Source organism: Pituophis catenifer, unplaced genomic scaffold (assembly GCF_029215685.1).
Source record: "Pituophis catenifer annectens isolate HBS135680 unplaced genomic scaffold, rPitCat1.0.hap2 SCAF_2, whole genome shotgun sequence".
Lineage (NCBI taxonomy): Eukaryota > Metazoa > Chordata > Lepidosauria > Squamata > Colubridae > Pituophis > Pituophis catenifer.
In genome coordinates, this window is record NW_027256882.1 from 234,283,284 (window position 1) to 234,304,716 (window position 21,433).

At 37.4% G+C, this 21,433-nt stretch overlaps 2 protein-coding genes across 2 annotated transcripts in view; both read right to left on the reverse strand.

Annotated features, from left to right (window-relative positions):
• FANCC (FA complementation group C) overlaps positions 1-697 on the reverse strand; it is a 46,236-nt gene extending 45,539 nt beyond the window's left edge. The window contains exon 1 of the mRNA XM_070935637.1: positions 648-697. The gene's annotated coding sequence lies outside the window, so the exon portion shown is untranslated. The remainder of the gene's footprint in view (positions 1-647) is intronic.
• A 14,814-nt stretch (positions 698-15,511) lies between these two features.
• Positions 15,512-21,433, reverse strand: part of PTCH1 (patched 1) — a 94,725-nt gene continuing 88,803 nt past the window's right edge. The window contains exons 21-24 of the mRNA XM_070935638.1: positions 21,098-21,197; positions 18,871-19,125; positions 16,917-17,448; positions 15,512-15,572 (exon numbers count right to left, since the gene is read on the reverse strand). Coding sequence (XP_070791739.1) covers positions 16,918-17,448; positions 18,871-19,125; positions 21,098-21,197 — 886 coding nt within the window. The 3' untranslated portion in view covers positions 15,512-15,572; position 16,917. The remainder of the gene's footprint in view (positions 15,573-16,916; positions 17,449-18,870; positions 19,126-21,097; positions 21,198-21,433) is intronic.

A 21,433-nucleotide genomic window follows, 5' to 3' on the forward strand; every position in this document is an offset into this window, starting at 1 on the left:
AGTCTAGACCCCTGGGAATTCATTGAGCATTTTTTCCCTAAGTGGACAATTAGTCATAGGAGAGGAAATGGCATCAAACAGTAAGAACAGATTACATATTTCCTTTCAAATAATATTAAAAATTTTATAGCATACAAAACAGAACAATCCGCATAATTTTATATTTAATACCAATAATTATGTTAACCAATATGATAGTTCTTATTTAAAAATAATAAATCAAGAATGTATCTAATGATGATTTTTTCCTATTGCAAAATAGACCCCCAAAATTTAAAAACTCAATTTTTTCCCCACTGCAATTCTTTCTTCCAATCCTTCCAGACAGACTTGTCTTCAGAGCTGAGAAAACTTCAGGAATATTATTAAATATGGCATAGATAATTATAGTACAGCTCAATACCGAGTATTTTATCTTGCACAAGTGGAAATACTTTCTGATAATGCTAAGATAGATATAATTCAAGGAAACAAAATTAGGAAAGCCAAACTGCTTTTAATTTAGATATGAAAACATATAATTTATGATGTAACAATTAAAGACTTGGATGAAATAAAAAAAATTCACATGGTAAAAGTTTTATGAAATATACGATGCCATCTTGCTCGAACTGTGGTAGACACCATTAAAAGGATACTAAGTTTACCTACTTCCCTTTCTAATCACATTTGGAAATTCTTGTTAACTCCTTTTCAGCTATTAGATACCTTTGGATCAATGAGTCTGAAAAAAACAGGGTGAGTCTGGCTTCAATTCTTTAGTAAAGTTTAACTACAAGCTTAAGAACTTTTTAAAAATTGAAATGAAGTTAAACAATAAAAAGGTAAGACTTTTTGACTTGGGAAAGTTATAAACAGATTAAGGGTCCAGAAAAAATTGAAATGAGCTTTTGGAATTAATTATAAATAATCCTTCACATGTTCAAGTTTTTAATTTTTCTAGAGATAAGCACTTTTAACAATTGGACACTAGACAGAATTAAATATCTGAATTATAGAATACATATATTTGATTAGCAAATTCTAGCATGACACAAAATATTTTAACAAAGTGCACTTTTGAGAAATGGATCAGAAGTTAATATCACCTACATCAACAGCAGTGTTGGTTTCTATGGATATGTCCAAAAGATCTGGAAAGGAACAGCAGGAGGAACAAAGTTCATCCAACAAGACAGAGACAGAGTTGATACTGAAAGAGGATTCCAGTAATAGACAAGATGATATGGAAAAAGATATCTTATTGGACAGATTTAAAAAATTGGTTAATTGGTTAAAAATCCACAGGAATTACAAATAATAAATTAAGAAAGTGACCTCAATTTACAAAGGTTTGTTAAAGCTTGGATGAATCTTGTGTTAATTTAACATTAAGCAAATATAAATTGGCCTTTTCCAGAGCCCGATTTGATGCCCTCCCACCAGCTCTACTGGCGACAAAAATTTCATGGGACTCCCTATTCATAGATTTTGTCCCTGTGGATCAAAGGAGGTAGAAACTCTCACCTTTGTTCTCATACAGTCTCCTTTCTATGATACCCCAAGATGTACTATGATTGCCCCAATCATTTCCAAATGGGAGGGCCATACAGATACATTTTATAGTTATTATCTTCGAAGGGATGCTAACTCTACACACACATAAAGGTAAAGGTTCCCCTCGCACATATGTGCTAGTCATTCCCGACTCTAGGGGTCGTTGCTCATCTTCGTTTCAAAGCCGAAGAGCCAGTGCTGTCCAAAGACATCTCTGTGGTCATGTGGCCAGCATTACTAAACTGCAAAGGTGCACGGAACGCTGTTATCTTCCCACCAAAGGTGGTCCCTATTTTTTCTACTTGCTTTCGAACTGCTAGGTTGGCAGAAGCTGGGACAAGTAATGAGAGCTCACCCCGTTATGCAGCACTAGGGATTCGAACCACTGAACTGCCGACCTTTCGATTGACAAGCTCAGTGTCTTACCCACTGAGCCACCACGACCACACATATATCAGTGGCCAAATATTTTCACCAAGATATACAACTGTACAATTTTTTTAATTAGATACATTTTTATTGTCCTATTATTTTTCCCTTCCCCAGTAACAATTGCTGTGTCAAACTATTTCTCTTTTTACTATATTTTTCTATTGTAAAGGCTGGTCAAAGGCTGTAATAAAGATATTTGAATTTGACATTTCTAGCAAACCTTAATGGATTTTTGCCAACACCAGGACTGAAATGATGATGTTTTATGGATTTGTTTATAGATAAGAGATGGAATGAAGATATAATTGATTGTAAAATTAAGAGGTGAAAAGTTATTAAATTGTTTATACTTGTATTGAAGTTTGAAAGTCACTTCTTTATATATATATTTTCTCTTAATTGCAGTCCTTTTCTTTTCTTTCGTCTATTTTTTCTTTTTCCTTCAAACTTTTACACTTCTAGTTGTATTAGTTTTTACTATTGCAATTATAATCTTTAATAAATATTTTTTAAATGTTCATAGAAGTTAAATTCCATGTTATTTAATGCATTTTGCCTAAAATTATTACTCTTCTGGAGAAAGGGTATATAATCTGGTCTAGGAGGAATATACTATCATTAGTGCCATTAAAAGGCAATCAGCATCTGGTCTGACTTGATCTTTTATCTTGGATTATTTGCCTGATAAATTCACACAGTACTAAGAATTCACATTCTTTAAAAAAGAATTAGGGTTACATTTATATCAGAAAATTTAGATTGCTATATGAAAGATATTACAACAATTACAATAGCAAAATATGGAGAAGCAGTGAAATCTAAATTTATGCCACATATTAAAATATGAAAACTGATTTAATTTTCATATTGTAATTGTTCACTGAACATCTTAGTCATTTGTGGATACTACAAAAAATCATGTTAGATTTTCAGGATTTTGAATAAATGCCAGTCCACAAGAGGGCAAAAATGAAACTATTTGTTTAGCAAATCTATTTCTATCCAAGAGATGGCAGTGGCAGATCAATCATCTGTATATAACAAAAATCAGAGGGGGAAATGTAAATTTAGGGCAACCTCCACAAAATACATTGCTAATAAGATGTTAATATTTGTCCAAAGAGTAGTAGTGTTATGACCACTGTTATTTTTAGATTCTCAAATTCCAGTTAAAAAGTCTAACAGATAAAAGGTCTTTATTATATAGCTGTTAATGAAAAATTAGAAATTATTCATTAAAGAGCTAAGCCAATAGAGAGAAACATGGCAAATAGATACCTCCTAGATGATTTTGGACCACTCGCTGTCTCAGTTGAAAAGAATTGTCATGAGAATCTTGGAGGGACTAGTCAGTATACTGCTTTGAGTTCATGGGCAAAGGCAGAATATAAATCTACCAAATGAATTCACCTCTCATTACCTTACCTACAGATATTTGTAGCAGATTGTTAGTAAAAATACACAATCAGCGTCCTCACCTAAAACTTGACAACATACCCTGAATTTGGGGATTGCTTACTTTGCTCTGAATAGAGCATTACTTGCTTTATCTCATATAAAGAAATAGCTGTCATTTAAATACCGTGCATGAACATTCCCAATTTCCACATTTTGGATTTCATTCCATAGCAAAGCATCTGCCAGGCTTTAAAGGGGACAATTTTTCCTGCAGGTAGGACGGGTTCAAAATTCAGCAATAAACTGTACTGTAAAATAAAGATTTGAACCTAGCTCTTTAGAGCTCTAATATAGCAACTTAATCTAGATATTCTTATCATGAGGTCAAAGCCTCACTCTTATTCCTGATAATAGATGGCTTGATCTTCACTTACAAAAGTGATGAAAAAGAAAACGCTCCATTTATTCAGGCCTTTTTTTCTCTTACTTTGGAACAAAACAAAGCCAACTTGGTTCAAAGTCTTGTACTGTACAGTGTATAGGGAAGCTACAACCATCAAGTTATTAATCATGAGGATTATATACAGTATTAGCACAAACATAAAATAGCAGCTGCTGAACAATGGAAGCAAGTGGATCTTATTACATATATCTGATTTGTAACCTACCCAGAAACTTCAGTTTGCACAATAAGGTAAGAGAATGCTAGGAAATATAATATTTAATAGTAAGCAATCTGATTTAGTAGGATGTGTACTTGTTCAAAGCATCCTCAGCCAGGATGCTTGTATCAAAACAGGATGAGTGGGGAGAAATCATTTGTTTCCTCCTCCCTATACAACTTTTCTTTACAGTACTTCTTTTACAGTGGTTCCAAAGCTGAGCAGGTTCCCCTGTTCTAATGGTTGTAACTGTCATTAAATCACCTTTTTCAGTGTCGTTGTAACTTCAAACGGTTACTAAGTGGACTGTTGGAAATCGAGGACTGCCTGTATTCCGCTTTATATGAAGACATACAAATAAGGCATTTCTTTTAGCAGGGCATACTCGAAGTATATCACCTCAGCCGCCCTTTCCAACCATCGTGGTACCAAAAAGAACAGCCGGGCGGGGAGAGTGAGCAGGATGAAGCTATGAAGAAGCTACCAGGCCTTTGCACGATGCTCTTTTCTGGAAGCGAAGCGCGCTTCATTTCGCCCAGTGGCGGGAAAGCATCTCCGCAAGCATTTCTTTCCCGCGCGCCCTCTACCATCCCCGGACAGCGCGTGCGCGAGAGGCGCAAAACTCCTTTCTAAGTTCTGCGCTGGAGGAAGTCCCGGGTATTTGGTCTCGAAGGGTCGGAGAGGGTGGTGGAAATATAAGCAGCCAGGCAAATGATGACCCTTCCTACATCCTTCACTTTAGCCATTAATGTGCCGTTAATCTTCCACTGTCTTTTTTCTCCAAGAGTTTTCCCGCCATTCCTTTAAAGGGAAGCGCGCTATCATAACTACCTTCTTCCCCCTGTCCCTTCCGACGCAAGCCCAGTTTTCCATCCTACTCCCAGGTGGGGAAATAACACAAGGCTGGAGTCCTTTCACTGGGGGCTCCTTATTTTTCGGAAGCTCCCTGACGCTCGGGTCTAGCTAGCGCCTGGAGAATGCAGGGACAGACCGGCGTGGAAATCTTTGCATCACGAGCCTGCGTGGAATAAGTTATTTCCCCCCCCCCATCCTTTAGGAGAGGAGAAACGCAACTGCCACAGGGAGGGAAATCTAGAGGAAAAAATGCGAATTTTAGAAGGAGGGAAGAGAGAAGACATCCGAATGAATTGCCAACGGGATTCCGCGGGAGGAGAGCAATCGGGGGTTACTGATGGGAATTCCGCTCAGGAGAGCGTTGAGCACGTTCCCGGGGCGGAAAAAAAATCCACGTAGTCGCTGGGAGCCGAAAGCGATTCAGTGACAACGTCAATCAATTGAGCTCACGTCAATCACATTGATATTTACTCGAACCAGTCGGAAAACGCACGGGTGTTACAATCCAAGCAGCTTTTACTGAAACGCAAAGAAATGCAAAGCGCAGCTCCACGCGCGCGTTTCGTCCCCGTTAAACAAAGTGGGTTTCTTACACACACACACACACACACACACACACACACACACACACACACACACACAAATCCCTTCTGAACCGGTAAGCGGAGTCACCGCCGCTGCCTTTTTTGTCCTCCTTTCGTTATTTCCATATCTAGCTTGGCTTTTGCCTCAGCCGAGATCTCAACCCAAGGGCTCCGCAGTCGCTTTTCGCTTTATTGCTGCCCCCTGCGAAGCCGCTCCCGCTCACCCGCAACTCACCGAGGGTTGCTGCCACCCGCCCAACTTTCAAACCTTCCTTGCGGGAGGAAGATTCGGAGAGGCCCGCGAACGGCAGCCTGTGCGCCCAATGGCCGCTGGGTGAGGATGTTGCTCCTCCCGGTGGCTCCTTTGAGCCAATCTAAGGCGCAGAAGGTGGGATTTCCTCGCCGTGCGCGGCCTTTTAACCCCTTGAGCCCTTCGGAGGCTAGGCGTGGGGGGAGGCTGACTAAAAGGCGGGAAAGCCATCGTTTGGAGGTAGAATGTTAGCCTGAAATTGTAGGCTGACGATTGCTAAAGACAGACCTTTGAAACAATCTTGAGGAGCGAAGCTCGTGGCTGCAATACAGAAGTCCTTCTTTTGCTTTCTTTTCCATTAACCCCCCACCCACCCTGCTGTTGCAATGCCATGGCTGGTGAACAGATTAGGTTTTAAATTAGGTCCTTTGTATCAGACAGACAAACAAACTTGTTTATTTATCAAATTTAGGCAGCAGGACTTTTATTTATTTATTTATTAGTTCGATTTATATGCTGCCCTTTTCCAGAGACTCAGGGCGGCTTACAATGCATTAAGCAATAGCCTTCATACTTTTCTATATACCTACTTAGTAGGGCTTTCGGGCCCCCCTAAGCGGTGTTCTTTTTTTTTTAATACAAAGTCAGCTTATTGCCCCCACAATCCGGGTCCTCATTTTACCTACCTCGAAAGGATGGAAGGCTGAGTCAACCTTGAGCCTGGTGAGATTTGAACTTGCAGTAATTGCAGGCAGCTGGCAGCTAACTACTACTTTAACAGGACTTAGTCCACTGCGCCACCAAGGCTCTTTTGCTATCCAAGTGACCCTGGGTGACTGTCAAATGAATAGATCATGTCTGTTGTTGGCACAGAAAGTATGAATCTGACTGACAATCTAACCGTAGAACTAATCAGACGCATCCAAGATGAGCAGCCGCAATCAGTTTGGCCAAAGACACAAAACAACAAGGATGCTATAATTTTAGCACCTTAAGTGCAAGGAGGCAGATACATTATATTGTTTATGTTACAATATAATGTAAACCCAAAGGAAGCACAGAGAGACCTTGCAAAGAAGTGCCTGCTGCCTACAGTAACCAATATGCAGCAGGCCCGCTAGAAATATTTAGGCCAGATGGGCAAGTATACTTTTGTAAAAGTAATGTCTGGTGTATCCTAGAGCTTCAATTTATAGTGCTTTGTAAGTAATAATCAGCACTGTGAATTGGGTCTCAAAGTCTATTGTTAACCAATGCAGGGTTTTTTTTTTTTCTTTTAATGACCCTGTAATCCAGTGTTAGATTGCTACCGATTCGCCCTGGATCAGGCGAACTGGTAGCGGTGTCGGTGGGAAGCTCTGCCCACTCGCCTGGAAGCTTCTGCGCATGCGCATCCACAAGCGAACCGGTAGCGACGGGATTTGAAACCCACTACTGCTGTAATCCCTTACAGGGGTAGAGTCAGGGCAACTGAATGGAGCTGAGTGTTCACTGGCCGGATGCCCTTCCTGTCGCCAATGTAAAGTTCGCAGCAGATAATAACTCAATGTGCCCAGAAAGAAAAGTATCTGCTGCTACCTAGTATCGAACTCACAGCCTCCTGATTGTGAGTTGAGAATTCCACCTCTAGGCCACTGCACCACTCATTGTTAACCAATGCAATGCTGTTTTTTTCCTTTACAGTGGTGAAGTGGGGTTGCCTAGCTATAGTTTAGCTTTCTGTATTTCAAACTTGGCAACTTTAAAATGGGTGGACTTCAACTCCTAACTGCTTCTGGGAAATTCTAGGAATTGAAATCCACGCATCATAAAGTGCTCCTGTGAGGCCATCAGAGCCTCCGAAAATCACACGAGAATGGGGCATGTTTCATGTGGTTTGCAGAGACTGTGCGAGACCATTCTCTGAAGTTGCTTCAGGAACTAAGGTCTTTGAGTGTCTTGAAACAGCCTCCATTAAGCTGCCAGAGCCTGTTAACAGGAGAACACTGCTGAAGGTGACTAGTACAGAATAGATTCTAGGGAGTGGTGGGCCATAGAGGCAAATGTAGCATTCCCAAGTCTCGCACACCTTGGTGAACAGTGCAAGGCAGCCTTGTTGAATGGTAACAGTGGCAATAGAGCTGAACTCGGGGCCCAGCCTCAATGTTACTGCTGAGTACCGCTAGTCACAGTGGCCTAGATGAGGGGGAGGCACAAAATTGTTTCTTTTGCTTGGGTGTATGTTTGTGTATGTGACACACCAATAAAGAGGCAACTGTTCTGGACTGACAATGTCAATATGTTAATATCCTGTGTGGCAACTTCTAGCTTCAAGATATCTTCTATGGATATTCAATGCTCCGAGAAGCCTTAATACTTGAAGATAATCATAGCAAATCATTAATTTGGCAGTCAAGTATTGGCCGTGGTTCCATCAGAATTATAAAAAAATTTTTTTTTAATAATTCATTGCATAGCTCAAGCTGTAAGATATAAAATTGATGTTATTATTGAAGGGAATGAATTATTCCTTATCATCATAGATCAAGTGAGAAAATAAACTATTATCTTCAGTGAAGAAGTGTGTACAACCTTTTAATTCCATTTTTGTAATATTTTTCCTGATGTAGCAGTTTGCAAGGAAGGTTAATTTTTTTCCTCCTGTCAAATTAGTCTTAAATGTTCTCCACTTAATGAAGCAGTGAGAAGTCTATCAGCTGCACTGCAGGATTTAATTTCCTTTGTGACAAAACAATAGAGATTTATGTTGCCTTTCAATATCTATTTAATATTATAAGTGGAATGGAGCAGAAACTAAGAGGCATTTTTACAGCAGGCAACAAATTTGTCACATTGGCTTTCTGGAGAGAGTTATTTTAGTTGAGTGCATTTTGCCTTGACAAAACTCCTAGTTTAAAACTCTGTGGCTGGCTCCAAAAGGCTCATTCCCATTTTTTCAAATTCCATCGGCTATAATATTTCAAACACTGCATAAAAATTCCATTTTGACAGGAAAAGAAATACTGTTGATAAATCAATGAATCTAGCACTTAAGAAAAGATAGTGTGCTTTCCTCCATCTTCATACCCTGTTTCCCTGAAAATAAGACATCCCCTGATAATAAGCCCAATTGGGCTTTTGAGCGCATGCGCTAAAATATCCCCCCCTCTGAAAATAAGCCCTCCCTGAAAATATTTAAACACAAACGCAGTTGGTCCCTGCCATTTCTTCTGATTAGGGTTAGGGAGACAGAACTGGAAATCAGAGCCCCATCTTGCTCCCTTGGCCCCAAAATAATAAGACTTACCTGAAAAAAAGGTCAAGTGCTTATTTTGGGGTTCAAAAAATATTAAGACAGGGTCTTATTTTCGGGAAAACACAGTATTAAGAAGCTACCTAAATTCTCAGTCATTTCAGATTGACTGTTTCTTTGCCCGAACTATACAGTAGGAGAGGCGCCTTAAATTAGAAAAAAAATAAGAATATAAGTAAAAAATGAAAATAAAATAAGTAAAAGCTTAAAACAAATACAACTCCTTACCTACCACCACACTCATCATAAACCACACACAATAAACACATCTTAATATTTATTTGCTTCCTGTTGTCTCCTAAGAAAAATAATTCCATTCTTAATTCGAGTTTGTGATATCAATTTTGGCAACTTTCTTGCAGAGAAAATGTGCCCTTATAATTTCCTTAATTTGGCAAAAAAAAAAAAAAAAAGACCCCCAAAAGCAGACCAGAAGACAAAAAAATTAGTTAATTACAGTATAATCTCCTTAATACACCAATCGAGGGTTTATTCTTTACAAATGACATGTTAAATACAGGAGTTGATCATTATGGCAATTTATATCATCTATATGATGATGCCATATAAATGATGCAATGGAACTATTCATGTCGTTGGTATCATTATATCATTAGATTGATATGAATTACCTCAGATGGTGAAATTGCTGCTCAGAAGGTCCCCTGTATTGAAGTCTATAAAATTAAGATTTCCTTGCAATAATTTTCCTTTTTTTCTTGCTCTTGCTGTAAATATGAACATTTTTCTTCATTTTTAATCAGTGTTAACAATACTGTATCAGCCTTTCATCTTTCAACTTTTATAAACAGAGTGTACATGGACTTCCCCAGAGCTTTTGTGGACTGGACTGAACTGTGAAAATTTAGAATGGGGAAAGTATTTCAAAGCCACTTGAGCCACACACTAGGACATACACTGTCTATTTTGACCAGGACTTTATTCTTTGTATTATAGGCCTATTATTGTTCTTATTACTTATGCTAATCATTAAAATCAATTAAAGTATGGCATGAATGTGATAATTCAATTATAATCAGCCTCTATTTCAGATTCTCCTCTAAGGTATTATTTACTTGTATTGCAGCTGAATGCACACCTCCTTGTACAATTAGGGCACTGTAGACTCTCAATGAGTGCCACTCTGAAATGGTTACTTATGTCAAAGGATTTAGCTACATGTTTAGTTAATGTTGTTCCCTTACTAAAAAAAAATGATTTAAAAAAAGTTAAAGGAAATAAGAATCGTAGGTAGTTTTAACACAGACCAAAGAGTAATACTGAATAGTGTAAAAGATATGAAATATAAATGGGAAAAGTGGTTTCCAAATGAATGCTGAGCGAACTTTGAGCAATCCAATCTAGGAAGCTGCATCCATGAGGGGAAAAATGTCAGTTACAGATCACCATAAGTCTAGTGTTCCTGTCTACTTTGCTTCTACCAGGCCATTCCCATGACTTTCTACATACTACTTGTAACCTTGTTGATAACCTAATTCGTTGTCCCTTCTCATTTTGTATTTGGAGTGGTGGTGGTGGTGGTTCAATATGTCAATTTGTAGAATACTTACTGAAGTTGTCCAAACCCTAGAGGTGATGGGGCAGGGAACCAAGAGGACACCAAGAGAGGTTGCCATGGGCATTCTGTTGAGGACTCATCCCTGTCTTATATTGAAGGCATATATGTTTACACCTAAAACACACTTTTATGCACTCTGCTTTGACAGATGTAGGATAAAATCAGCTTGAACAAATGAAATTGCCAGTGATGAATTATCATTGGATATATATGTTTTAATGTAGGGGTGGGCAAGTTAAAACCCCTTTTGCAGACTTTGGTGGACTGAAAACTTGACAGGATAATTGCTTCCCATTTTGAAATGTGGAACACATGAACAAACTATAAGCTATCATGAATATATTTCATAGTTAAAAAGCAAACAAAACCTTCAAAATTACCTCAAATCCTGTTCTACTCACACATCAGATGTGGTCCTTAGCCTCTTCAAAATCTAAGGTTCAGTTCTTGAACCTAAAAGATTGCCCACCCTGCTTCAAGATACCACAAGACTATTGCTTGTTATAACCGATTAACACTGCTAATCCATTAGATCTGGTTCTTGAGAATTCAATGAAGAACTCCCTTTATTGTCTAGGCAGCAAAGCAGTCTCAGCCCACAATCTGTCAGAATTATAGATCTGTGGCTGCACACCAAAAATTTGTTGCAACTTTGAGATGGCCTCTATGCAGGTCTTTAAAATCCCACCATAAACATTTCATGTTAAACAATGAAGGTCATTACTGTGTTTAAAAAGGTTGTCCAGAATATTGTTTCAGTTAGCCTGTATGAATCAAAGATGCAAGTCACCATTTTTAATAAATGTTCCACAAACAAAATACGTAAACAATAAGTTATAATATTTTTATTCATGTTAGAATTTCTATCAGTGTTTGAACATTAATGTTTAGAGAGTTTGTACAAATTTTCATTTATGATTTAAAATTGAGAACCACACTAGATCACAAAATGGTAACCCTAAAACAGTTCAGAATGACATGCAATATTCCACACTCTCCTTAATACTGTTGACCTTGATTCTGTTTGCAAATGGGATATCGTGAAAAATGTGCATTGTATTTTATGTCTCAGCATTGTTCCAAAACATAATGGTATTGTCACATATAAACTCTTTTAAAAATATAATTCTGTCAAAAGAATTGAGGACTACTATGTACACTACAAAAATAAATTTTCATATAAATAAATTATATGGCATACTTTTATCTTTGTAACTGAAATACAAACCCATTCCTGCTAAAAACAGGCAATGAGAACCAGTCTGAATATTTTTTCCTTTCGACTTCTCACTCTAAAAAAAACCCTACTGAATGAGTTCTTAATGTAAATGTTATATACTCTCTTCCTATTTAACATTAGTAAGCATTCTATACAAATAAAAATTTCAATTAAAAAGTAAAAACATAGCTGTAATCGTGTTTCCAATAGAAATAAAATCCCTGCATTTTGTTTGTTATAAACTGGCATGACAAATACTGTAAGAAAACATTCTTATGATACAAAAATATAAATATCAACATTTTATCATTTAAAAACATAGAAGAGCTGATCACTGAAATCTTTTGCCAATGTGACAAGAGAAAATGGTCAATACTATGCGCCAAGGAGTAGGCAATCCCATAAAATAAAAAGGCAAAAATATCTCTGACACACAAACACACACACTGAGGAAAGTTAAGGTGAGGACTACTGAAAACTACATTCTTGTACTTGCTCACTTTCTCCCTCTTTCTTAAAAAATAACACGAAGCAAATAAGCAACTGTCATAACTTCTGAGTCACCAGTACCTGACAAGAGAATCTCTTTATGATAATCTAACTTTACCATAATTTAGATGCTTCTGTGGCAAAATAGGCCTAGAGTGAAATTTCCTGCCTTTTGTACCACAGAGACAATGAGCTACCCAGTTGCTCTATAGAAAATTCAAATTAGACAGATAACTACAACCATTTTGCCTCAATGTATTACTAATGTTGGAGCTGAAAGGGCCATGCTGGTTAATGTATTATAATGACAGATATATAGCAGGGAGAAATGAGAAACTGAGCAAAAGACAGGTATTATTACTCTATTTAAACAGTGACTAAATAGGAAGATTAATTACTGAAATAATCATGAGGCCCACGCAATACAGGCTACCAAGGTTTGTTTGTATGACGTTGCTTCTTACTAAAGTTAAGCTGAATTTAGATATTAGATTGGTTGATGCAAAATCGCTTAAATATATGGGGGTTTTTTTTAGACATAGCTGCTCTTGGCTAATTTGGTAAAATCAATTGCTCCAGAACTTCTTATCAAATATAGTGCTGATGGATAAGCACAAGTCTCAAATTTAACATGCGTTGTGTAAAAGCATTAGCTTTCACTCACTGAGGTGTGTTCAGAAGAGTACTTGCTGAGCTATGCACCAGCAAGAAACTGCTTTTAAATGCTATCAGAGTGTTTATACTGTGCGTATAATCCTGCTTTAACTCAAATTATATGTAGATCTGTTTACATGTTGTCTCATGCTCCTCAGACAGGGGTGAAATCCAGCAGGTTCCAGAGAACTGGTAGCAGAAATTTTGAGCAGTTCGGAGAACCAGTAGCGGAAATTTTGAGCAGTTCGGAGAACCGGCAAATACCACCTCTGGCTGGTCCCAGAGTGGGGAGGGTATGCTGATTTTGCAATATCCTTCCCCCAGGAGAGGGGAGGGAATGGGGATTTTGCAGTATCCTTCCCCTGCCATGCTCACCAAGCCACACCACACCCACCAAACCACGCCCACAGAACCGGTAGTAAAAAAATTGGATTTCACCACCGTCCTCAGAGTTTTGTTGAAAAGGAGAATTGTCTTAGTGGTGGATGATGATGTTGTAAGGGCAGCTCATGCAACGTGTGGAAGAAACGCAGGAATTCCTCTTTTCATGAGATCCAGACACAGCAGAGAAAATTAACCTCATTTTTTTTTCAGCCTCTGTTACTATTTCAAACTAAAATGCAGAATGTTAACAAAGATGGTAGGGAATCCATGCTGACTCTGTGCTTTTCATATCATAGTAAAAACAAATATGTTTTCTTTGAAATGCAGAAAGAATGTATAAAATTGAAAACTTAAAAGAACATTTAATGAAAGGATAAAACTTTTACTAAATTTCTGATGAAAACCTTCAAGTTTATGTAGTTTTATATGGAATACAGGGCATGTATTAATAATTTGTATAGCTTATGTCTTCTGGTATCATTTCAAGGCTTTGCCTTTCTTACTTGATTGCTTCAAGTAATTTCTTCCTATTTTACTATATTTTTTTATACATTTGTTACTCTTTTACTCTGAGAAATGAAAGCCATAAAATAGTGTTAAATGAACCATCTTACTTTCTTGCTGGAATATATCTAATATGGCCATTTTTCATTATTACAAATTTGAAAAATACTGTTCTTTATTTAAACATCTAAATGATTAATACTTAAGATATATTTCTCAACCTGGTATCTTCCTGATTAAAAAGCCTATAGTACAACACACCAGGGTTGCCAGCTTGGAGAAGACAACATTAAAAGGGACATGTTTTCAGATCTGATAACCTGAATGGAAATGTTCTTTGACTAACTTGAAGGTTTCATAAAATGTTGGGACAAAAAAGATCAAATACATCTGTTGTGTTGCATATTGCAGCCATGACCATCTATGATCATGATGATGAAGTGCAGTTCTAAAACACACCAAACTTTTTACCATTTAGCTTCCAGCATCTCATTCTTATTCTGTTTTGAGTAGATGGGATGATGCAGTGAGGATAAGAGGCCATTTTATTCTCACTGGAGCCACGGTGCAGTCAACAGAGGCAGTTTCTGTAGTTTGCTCATGGCCAAGTACAATACATCAGAAGCCTAGAACTTACAAATGCTGGCTCCCAATCATTCCACTCCTTTTTTTTTAATGGTGGTATTAACAGTTGTTAAGCTCCATTATTATTATTGGTAGTTTGTCAGCTGTTTAAACTGGATGTGGAATTTTATTAATTAATTAATTATTATTGACTGATTGCAAACATTTGCAATCAGTCAAACTTACAAACTTACAAACATTTGCTCACCCATGAAAACTTGCTTAATGCTGATTGAACTGAAAAGTCCAAATCTGTAGTGTTAGCCAGCATTGGTAGGTTATTAAAGGCAAAACGGATTATATAACATATAATTTTTTGGCCAAAGCTCTTACATGTGAGCCATTAGTTAGATATGAGAATTATAGGTAAGTCACATACTTTCATTGCTACATTCATTTCAGCAGGGCATATGTTAGACGTTCACAATAATCTGTTCTCCACAAAACAGTTACAGTACACAAACCACACAGCTATGCCTACTTCAGTCATCAGCGTTAAACACACTGCTCTTCATATCTGCTCATTAAGGAAAAAACAAAAGAAAAATTATCACGCATAGCGTGTTTGAAAGTTAACAGAAGTATTTCATACTACCACAGGGCTGTGATATGAAAAATTTTAAAATAGTTTAACACACTCTCTCTCACACACACAAATATATATATTTATGAACCTTTACACAAAAATATCCTAATACATTAGCAATATTTGCATAGAATTATACATGTAAATCATACAATATTTAAGCAGCAACAACATATGCTGAAATTTATGACTAGTTTAAGCTTAATTGTGGCATAGAAATCAACGTACAGTAAGTACAGAGCACAAACAACAGTCCCCACTCTGTTAAACAGGAGTTTAACATAACTCCAGATTATACTACTTTACACAGTTTCTCTCGTATATTACAGATGTGTACATCTTTTAAATATTTATAGAAATAATTCACAACATTTTACAATAGATTACAGTAAAGGGAAATATTTGTCCTGGTGCAGCATTGTCCTTTCCCCCCCCCCCCCATAACTTGAAGTAGTTTCTCTTCAAGAGTTTCTGGAAAGACGAGGTCTCCCATCTTTGGCCTCTTCTTTGCTTCAGTTATTTCCCTGTACAAATAAAGACAAAAAAAGGAGCCCCCCTGTTCACTTAAAGTTCAGCAAAGATAAATAAATCATTTCAGCTGAAGCCATTCAGCAAGGCTGCAATTAAAAGTCACAAGACCTCTGTGTGTGTGTGTGTGTGTGTGTGTGTGTGTGTATAAAACACACAAGTTATATATATGATCTGGACTTTTCTGAGTGCTTTAATGTGAATATAGTAAATTCCAAGAAAAGCAATTTAACCACCTCTGTTTAGTTATTAAAATAAGATATTGTAATTTTTCCCCCATATCCAGAAGTGGTATTCAGCAGGTTCTGACCAGTCCTGGAGAACTGGTAGCGGAAATTTTGAATAGTTCGGAGAACCGGTAAATACCATCTCTGACTGGCCCCACCCTCATCTATTCTCTGCCTCCCGAGTCCCAGCTGATCCGGAGGAAATGGGGATTTTGCAGTAACCTTCCCCTGGAGTGGGGTGGGAATGAAGACTTTACAGTATCCTTCCCCTGCCGCGCTCACCAAGCCATGCCATTCCATGCCATGCCACGCCACACCACCAAGCCACGCCCACCAAAATCGGTAATAAAAAAAAATAATCCCACCACTATCCATATCGTACTGTCATATTCCATAACTTTCTTTAATGGCTCCAGTGAACATAGGCTGTGCCTATACATAATGCAGACACTATGTGTCTGGCTTCACTCACAGATTTCCTGTGAGTGTAGCATTCAGTGTAGCATTAAAGGGGAAATAGAAAATACTGGCTTGTTTCTCATCTTTTCAACTAATTTATCAGCATGTCCAAACTGGGTTAGCTAAATTAATCACCAGTAAAGGCATGAAACTTTTCCCTTCTTTATCGATAATCATCCTGGCTGCTATTAAGTGAACCCAGAAAATTGAGATATTGTCCCTTAAATTTGAGTCTAGACTCAAGCCCCTTTTTATTTATTGAATTCATATAATTGCCCATCTCATTTGCATGTTCCCCTGTGTTTTAGAAATTCCTTAATACAATAAATTGCTTAAAACTACAGCAGGCTACAGCAATAGCACTTAGACTTATATACCGCTTCATGCTTTACAGCACTCTCTAAGCAGTTTACAGAATCAGCACATTTCCCTCATTAATCTGGGTCCTCATTTTACCAACCTTGGGAGGATGGAAGGCTGAGTCAACCTTGAGTCGGTGAGGATCGAACTCCTGGAGGTGAGTTGAATTAGCCTGAAACACTGCATTCTAACCATTACATCAATGCTGAGATTGGTAAGAAGTGCACTGAAAGCTATTATGCATGCTGGCAGATGGTGTGAGTAATGCTACCCACTGGGGATGGAAAGCTTTACCTTAATCTGAGCCCTCGCCATGAGTCCTTTCTTCACATTCAACATCTTGCAGTTCTATGATTTCTATTTTAGAGTTCCTCCTCTCACACCGGACATTAAATGGCACATGAGGATCCTCAAATTGTCCATGCTCGGCTTCATGGTGTCTCTCACAGGCTGGACATCTTCCTCCATGAGGATTGTGACTATGTCCAGCAGGATGTACAGCTACAGTAACTGAAGCTGAAGCAGTCACAGTAGTGATAGGCTGGCAGCATGGTGGCACAGAAGAGCCTGTGGCAGTGAAGGCTGGATTTCTGATGTTCTGAGAACGAGTTCTCTGACCAGAGCAATCCCTGTTACTAGAACAGGAATGCCCTTTAGTAAAAGTTTCAAAGGCATCTCTACGTGGCCGGTAAGGGGGTGGTTGTAGTCCTTCCCTTGGTTCTCTTTTCAATTTCTTGCTTTTATGCCATGTTTGTTGGATTCCAGGGTCTTGGTTAGATTGTAGCTTTGGGCTTGATGGATAATAGCTTGCATCTGGTTGGATCACCTGAAAAAAAAAAAAGGCAGGAAAACCTTTGAGCAATAATGTGGAACCAAACATTTTTATCTGGTTCATAAAACAGTTTTTGTTGCATTAATCAAATTTACTTTGCCACAGCTAAGTTACTTCGAAGCCTACATTTATTGCTGCTCTATAGCCCTTTTACTTCATAACAAGCAACAAAGAGCATCATTCCAGCAAAACAAAAGATTGTGCCTGCATCCACAAAATCACTTTCCACAATCTTATTCAAGTGTGTTCTCGTCAATCCGTTTAAATAATTTCTCCTTTTGCAAAAAAGTGGAATGGAAATTTTCTCGTGTGGTTCCATAAGCAAACACTCTGGGTTTTGGCAAGAGATAGAGTTCAAGCAGAAAATATTAATGAAATGGCACATTTAACTGATAAAACCTCAAAACATGGAGAGTACAGCATCTTTTTGAATCAAACACTTTTGATCCAGAAGTATACTTCTGGTCAGGGGCATCCACAGGTGGGGTCAGCAATATCAAGATGCTTGGCACAGTCAGACAGTTAAACTCCTGCCCCTTTTTAATGTTTGTCATTCTTATGTAAACAGGACGGGCCTTCAATTGCACAGTCACACCTGCCATTTTGATCCTGTTGATTTCCCCCTCGCCACCATGGATGCCCCTGACTCTACTTGTTTTTTATGGCTCTAATTACCTATTCTTCACCTCAGAAGCAGCACTGGAAGCGAAGCAAAAGAATCCCTTTTTACCTCTTACTTTAGCTTGTTCAAATATGAATTGGACATGGTTTGGAAAAATATTTTGATAAATATTCATCACTTGTGTCAACTTATATCCAGCTAGAATTTTTTCTTTTTGTTCTTGCCCACTTACATTCAAAGGCTACTTAATGCTGATGAAAGAGAATCTAGCAAAACTCAATTGCTTACTTGGAAATTATCTCAACCAAACTATACCAAATCCACTTCTCTACTCAAATCTCTGTGTCAGAAAAAAATATATACAAATTAAACCCAGCTACATTCATTTAGTAGTAACACTTCGCTTTTTTTTTTCATTACTGCAGTTGAATTTTGTAATAAGTAAAGTTAAAAAAATACAATTAAAGGACAGGTGAAAATAGACTTTGTATTTATTACCTCTTTTTGTGTTCTTGAGATGAGATTATGAAAACATGCCTTGCTCATTAATCATCTCCTTCACTTACAAACAATTACTATTTTCCGTACCCTTATAGTCACATGAAATTTCTAAATAGGTATTACCTAACAATATCCCTTGTTCAAAGAATTATAATTTAGTATTTTTCTATTTTAATTTATTATAAATATTCTTTCCTGAAATGGATTCCCTGCTTCAGGATTATTTTTAACAATAAGAATGTGGGATCAATGGTACTATAAATTAAATAGCAAATGGGATTTCAGTTACTTACCGTGGATTTGGCAAACACTGGATTTTCAGTTGCTTCAACAATGATTTGATGGGCTGGGGCCCCAGTTCTCTGGGGGCCCTCATACTGATGTAGTTCCTCACTGATTCCTGATACTGTTGTCTGAGAACTGTATTCGGAATCAGATGTATCTGAGCCATTTTGACCATGAGTTGGTGGAACAGCAAACCTCACAATGCTTGGGGGAGGTTCAGAAGAAGGGGTAGGTAGTCTGCTCCTTCCATCAGCTGGAGAAACCTGAGAACAACATTTTTAAAGCTCTTAGTAGATCAATGAAAGCTTAGAGCATTTTTTCAAGATTGGAGAAATCCCACGATCAGTCTTTAAAGAATTACAGACAAATTGTATACATTTTCCACCTAATAATCCTTGATGAACAGTGCAGGAACATAAAATGTATTAAGATTTGATACACTGTTATTTAAACTGTGTTACTGCACATGATACATGGGTTGCTGCTGTTATGAATAAAAGGGCTCCAATTATTTCATACCTCCAATTACATACTTCTGTGACAATCTGCAGCATAATTCTTTTCACTGAAGCATCTTCCACATTACCCATCTTTACATTCACCTCCTGTTCAGTTCACTGAAAGACCAACTGATCAATCTTCTAATATTTTTTTCATACAGGACTTATTTTCTCGCTATATTTTTTCCACGTTCATTCTTGTTTCTTTCCCTTCTTTCCTTTTCTCCCGTCATTCATTAATTTTTCACAGTCTTTTGTATATTGTATGAACCTGCTAGTTGGTAGGATACCAAAAATATGCCGGTTTGGAAGGTAAGCAGCAGTTTGGGTATCTAAGTTAATGCAGTAGTATAAGTATGCTTGGGGTAAAACTGGCCATTGATTGCACTTGTGACATTCTGATCAAAATATACCAGAATTGACCCAAACTGTCTTTGCCATTAGTAGGGGGTGAAGAACTATGTAAAAGCCTCAATTGACTAAAGCTATAAAAGGAAGTGAAAGTGGATCTATATGGCATGAAAGATTCATGGATCTATATGGCATGTGAAAGATTGTGTTTTGGAATATAGAGAAAGGGAGGGAGGGAGGAAGGAAGGAAGCATCTATGAAACAAAGAAAGAGGAAATAATCTGAATAAGGGTGGTCTCATCTTTTAGACTGGAGCTGATGAATACATGTATGACAGTGAAGGTGTGGGTTCTGTTATGAAAAGGGGACTAAAATATGTGTCAAAAAGTATGAATTGCTACCATATAGTGATTCTGGGGGAGTATGAAAAAAGGAATTCAGAGATTGGGGATCTTCATTGTAACATTCTAATGAACAGTAACAATGAAACAACAGAAGATGAATTGTGGAGAAATTCTGAAAGAATGGAATTTGAGCTTTTGAGGAGAAAGTTGTTCTGTGGATGTCATGAATTGATGGATGGAAATGAGACAAGATAATAAAAAAAAATGGTTATTAGAGCATTAAAAGACCTAAGAATGATGATTCTTCCCTGAGTACATGCTTTCTTTAAAAAATCTGCTGTTTCAAGTATTTAGTTTAAGTACATAATTTGTGTTTAGAAGAATGCTATCTGAAACATCTTCTCTATGAATACTGCATGCAGAACATTATTTTTCAAGCAGGCATGCTAGTATCCCAGCAGCTGTCTTCTGGGTCTGCAACTGACCAAACTTGATGTCATCATCTGTGCTTCTTTTGGCCCCCCAAAAAATGTTTCAGGAAAAAGGGAAAAAAAGTGAAGATGGCAGTAACAGACCTGCCTAAGAGGTAGCTGCAAGTATTGGAATGAAGTCAACCCCGATTAACAGCAATCAACTGGGGCCACTAGCTATGATGTATGGAGGGCTTTAATATATTTTAATATATTTTTATGCTTTGCGAAATTTTGTATTATATGCCTTTTCCCCTTCTTTCCAGTGTTCTGTTTTTGAAAAAGAGGCACACAAATGGAAGATAACAATAGTTGGGCCATAAGAATAACACTTCTGATATCCAATCACAAATTGTTGATAAAAATTCTGCTTCAGAATCTACTTTTCTACATCAGAAAAGTTAGAACTGTAAAACAAATTAAGTTTTGGATTTTGAATTATGTTATCAAAGTACCAAATATTATAAAGCAATATAATTTAAAATGGTAAAAGCACAAAATATGTATCATTATAACAGAACTTCGGGGGAGGGAGATGACAACAATTTCTATAATGAGCATAATACTGACCTCAGGATATGGTCCAAATAGGGAAAGGAGAACAGGAAGCAGCACCAATCCATTCAAAGCGCCTAAGATAGTTAAAATTGCCAAAACAGCAAAGAAATACCTGAAACATTTAAAGATATAAAACGGTTACAATCAGAAAGCATGTTCAATACTAAACACAGAAAACAAAACAGATAATATACTTTCATTAAATATTCAAGCAAGCATGCTAATATAGCGTTCATTTTTTTTCTATTTAATGAATAAACTCAGCATGCAATTTTGTTTTCTTTTTTACCTTTTGGATTAGAGAGCTCTACATTCCACAACCAAAGTGTTAGTTCAAAAAAGGAAAGA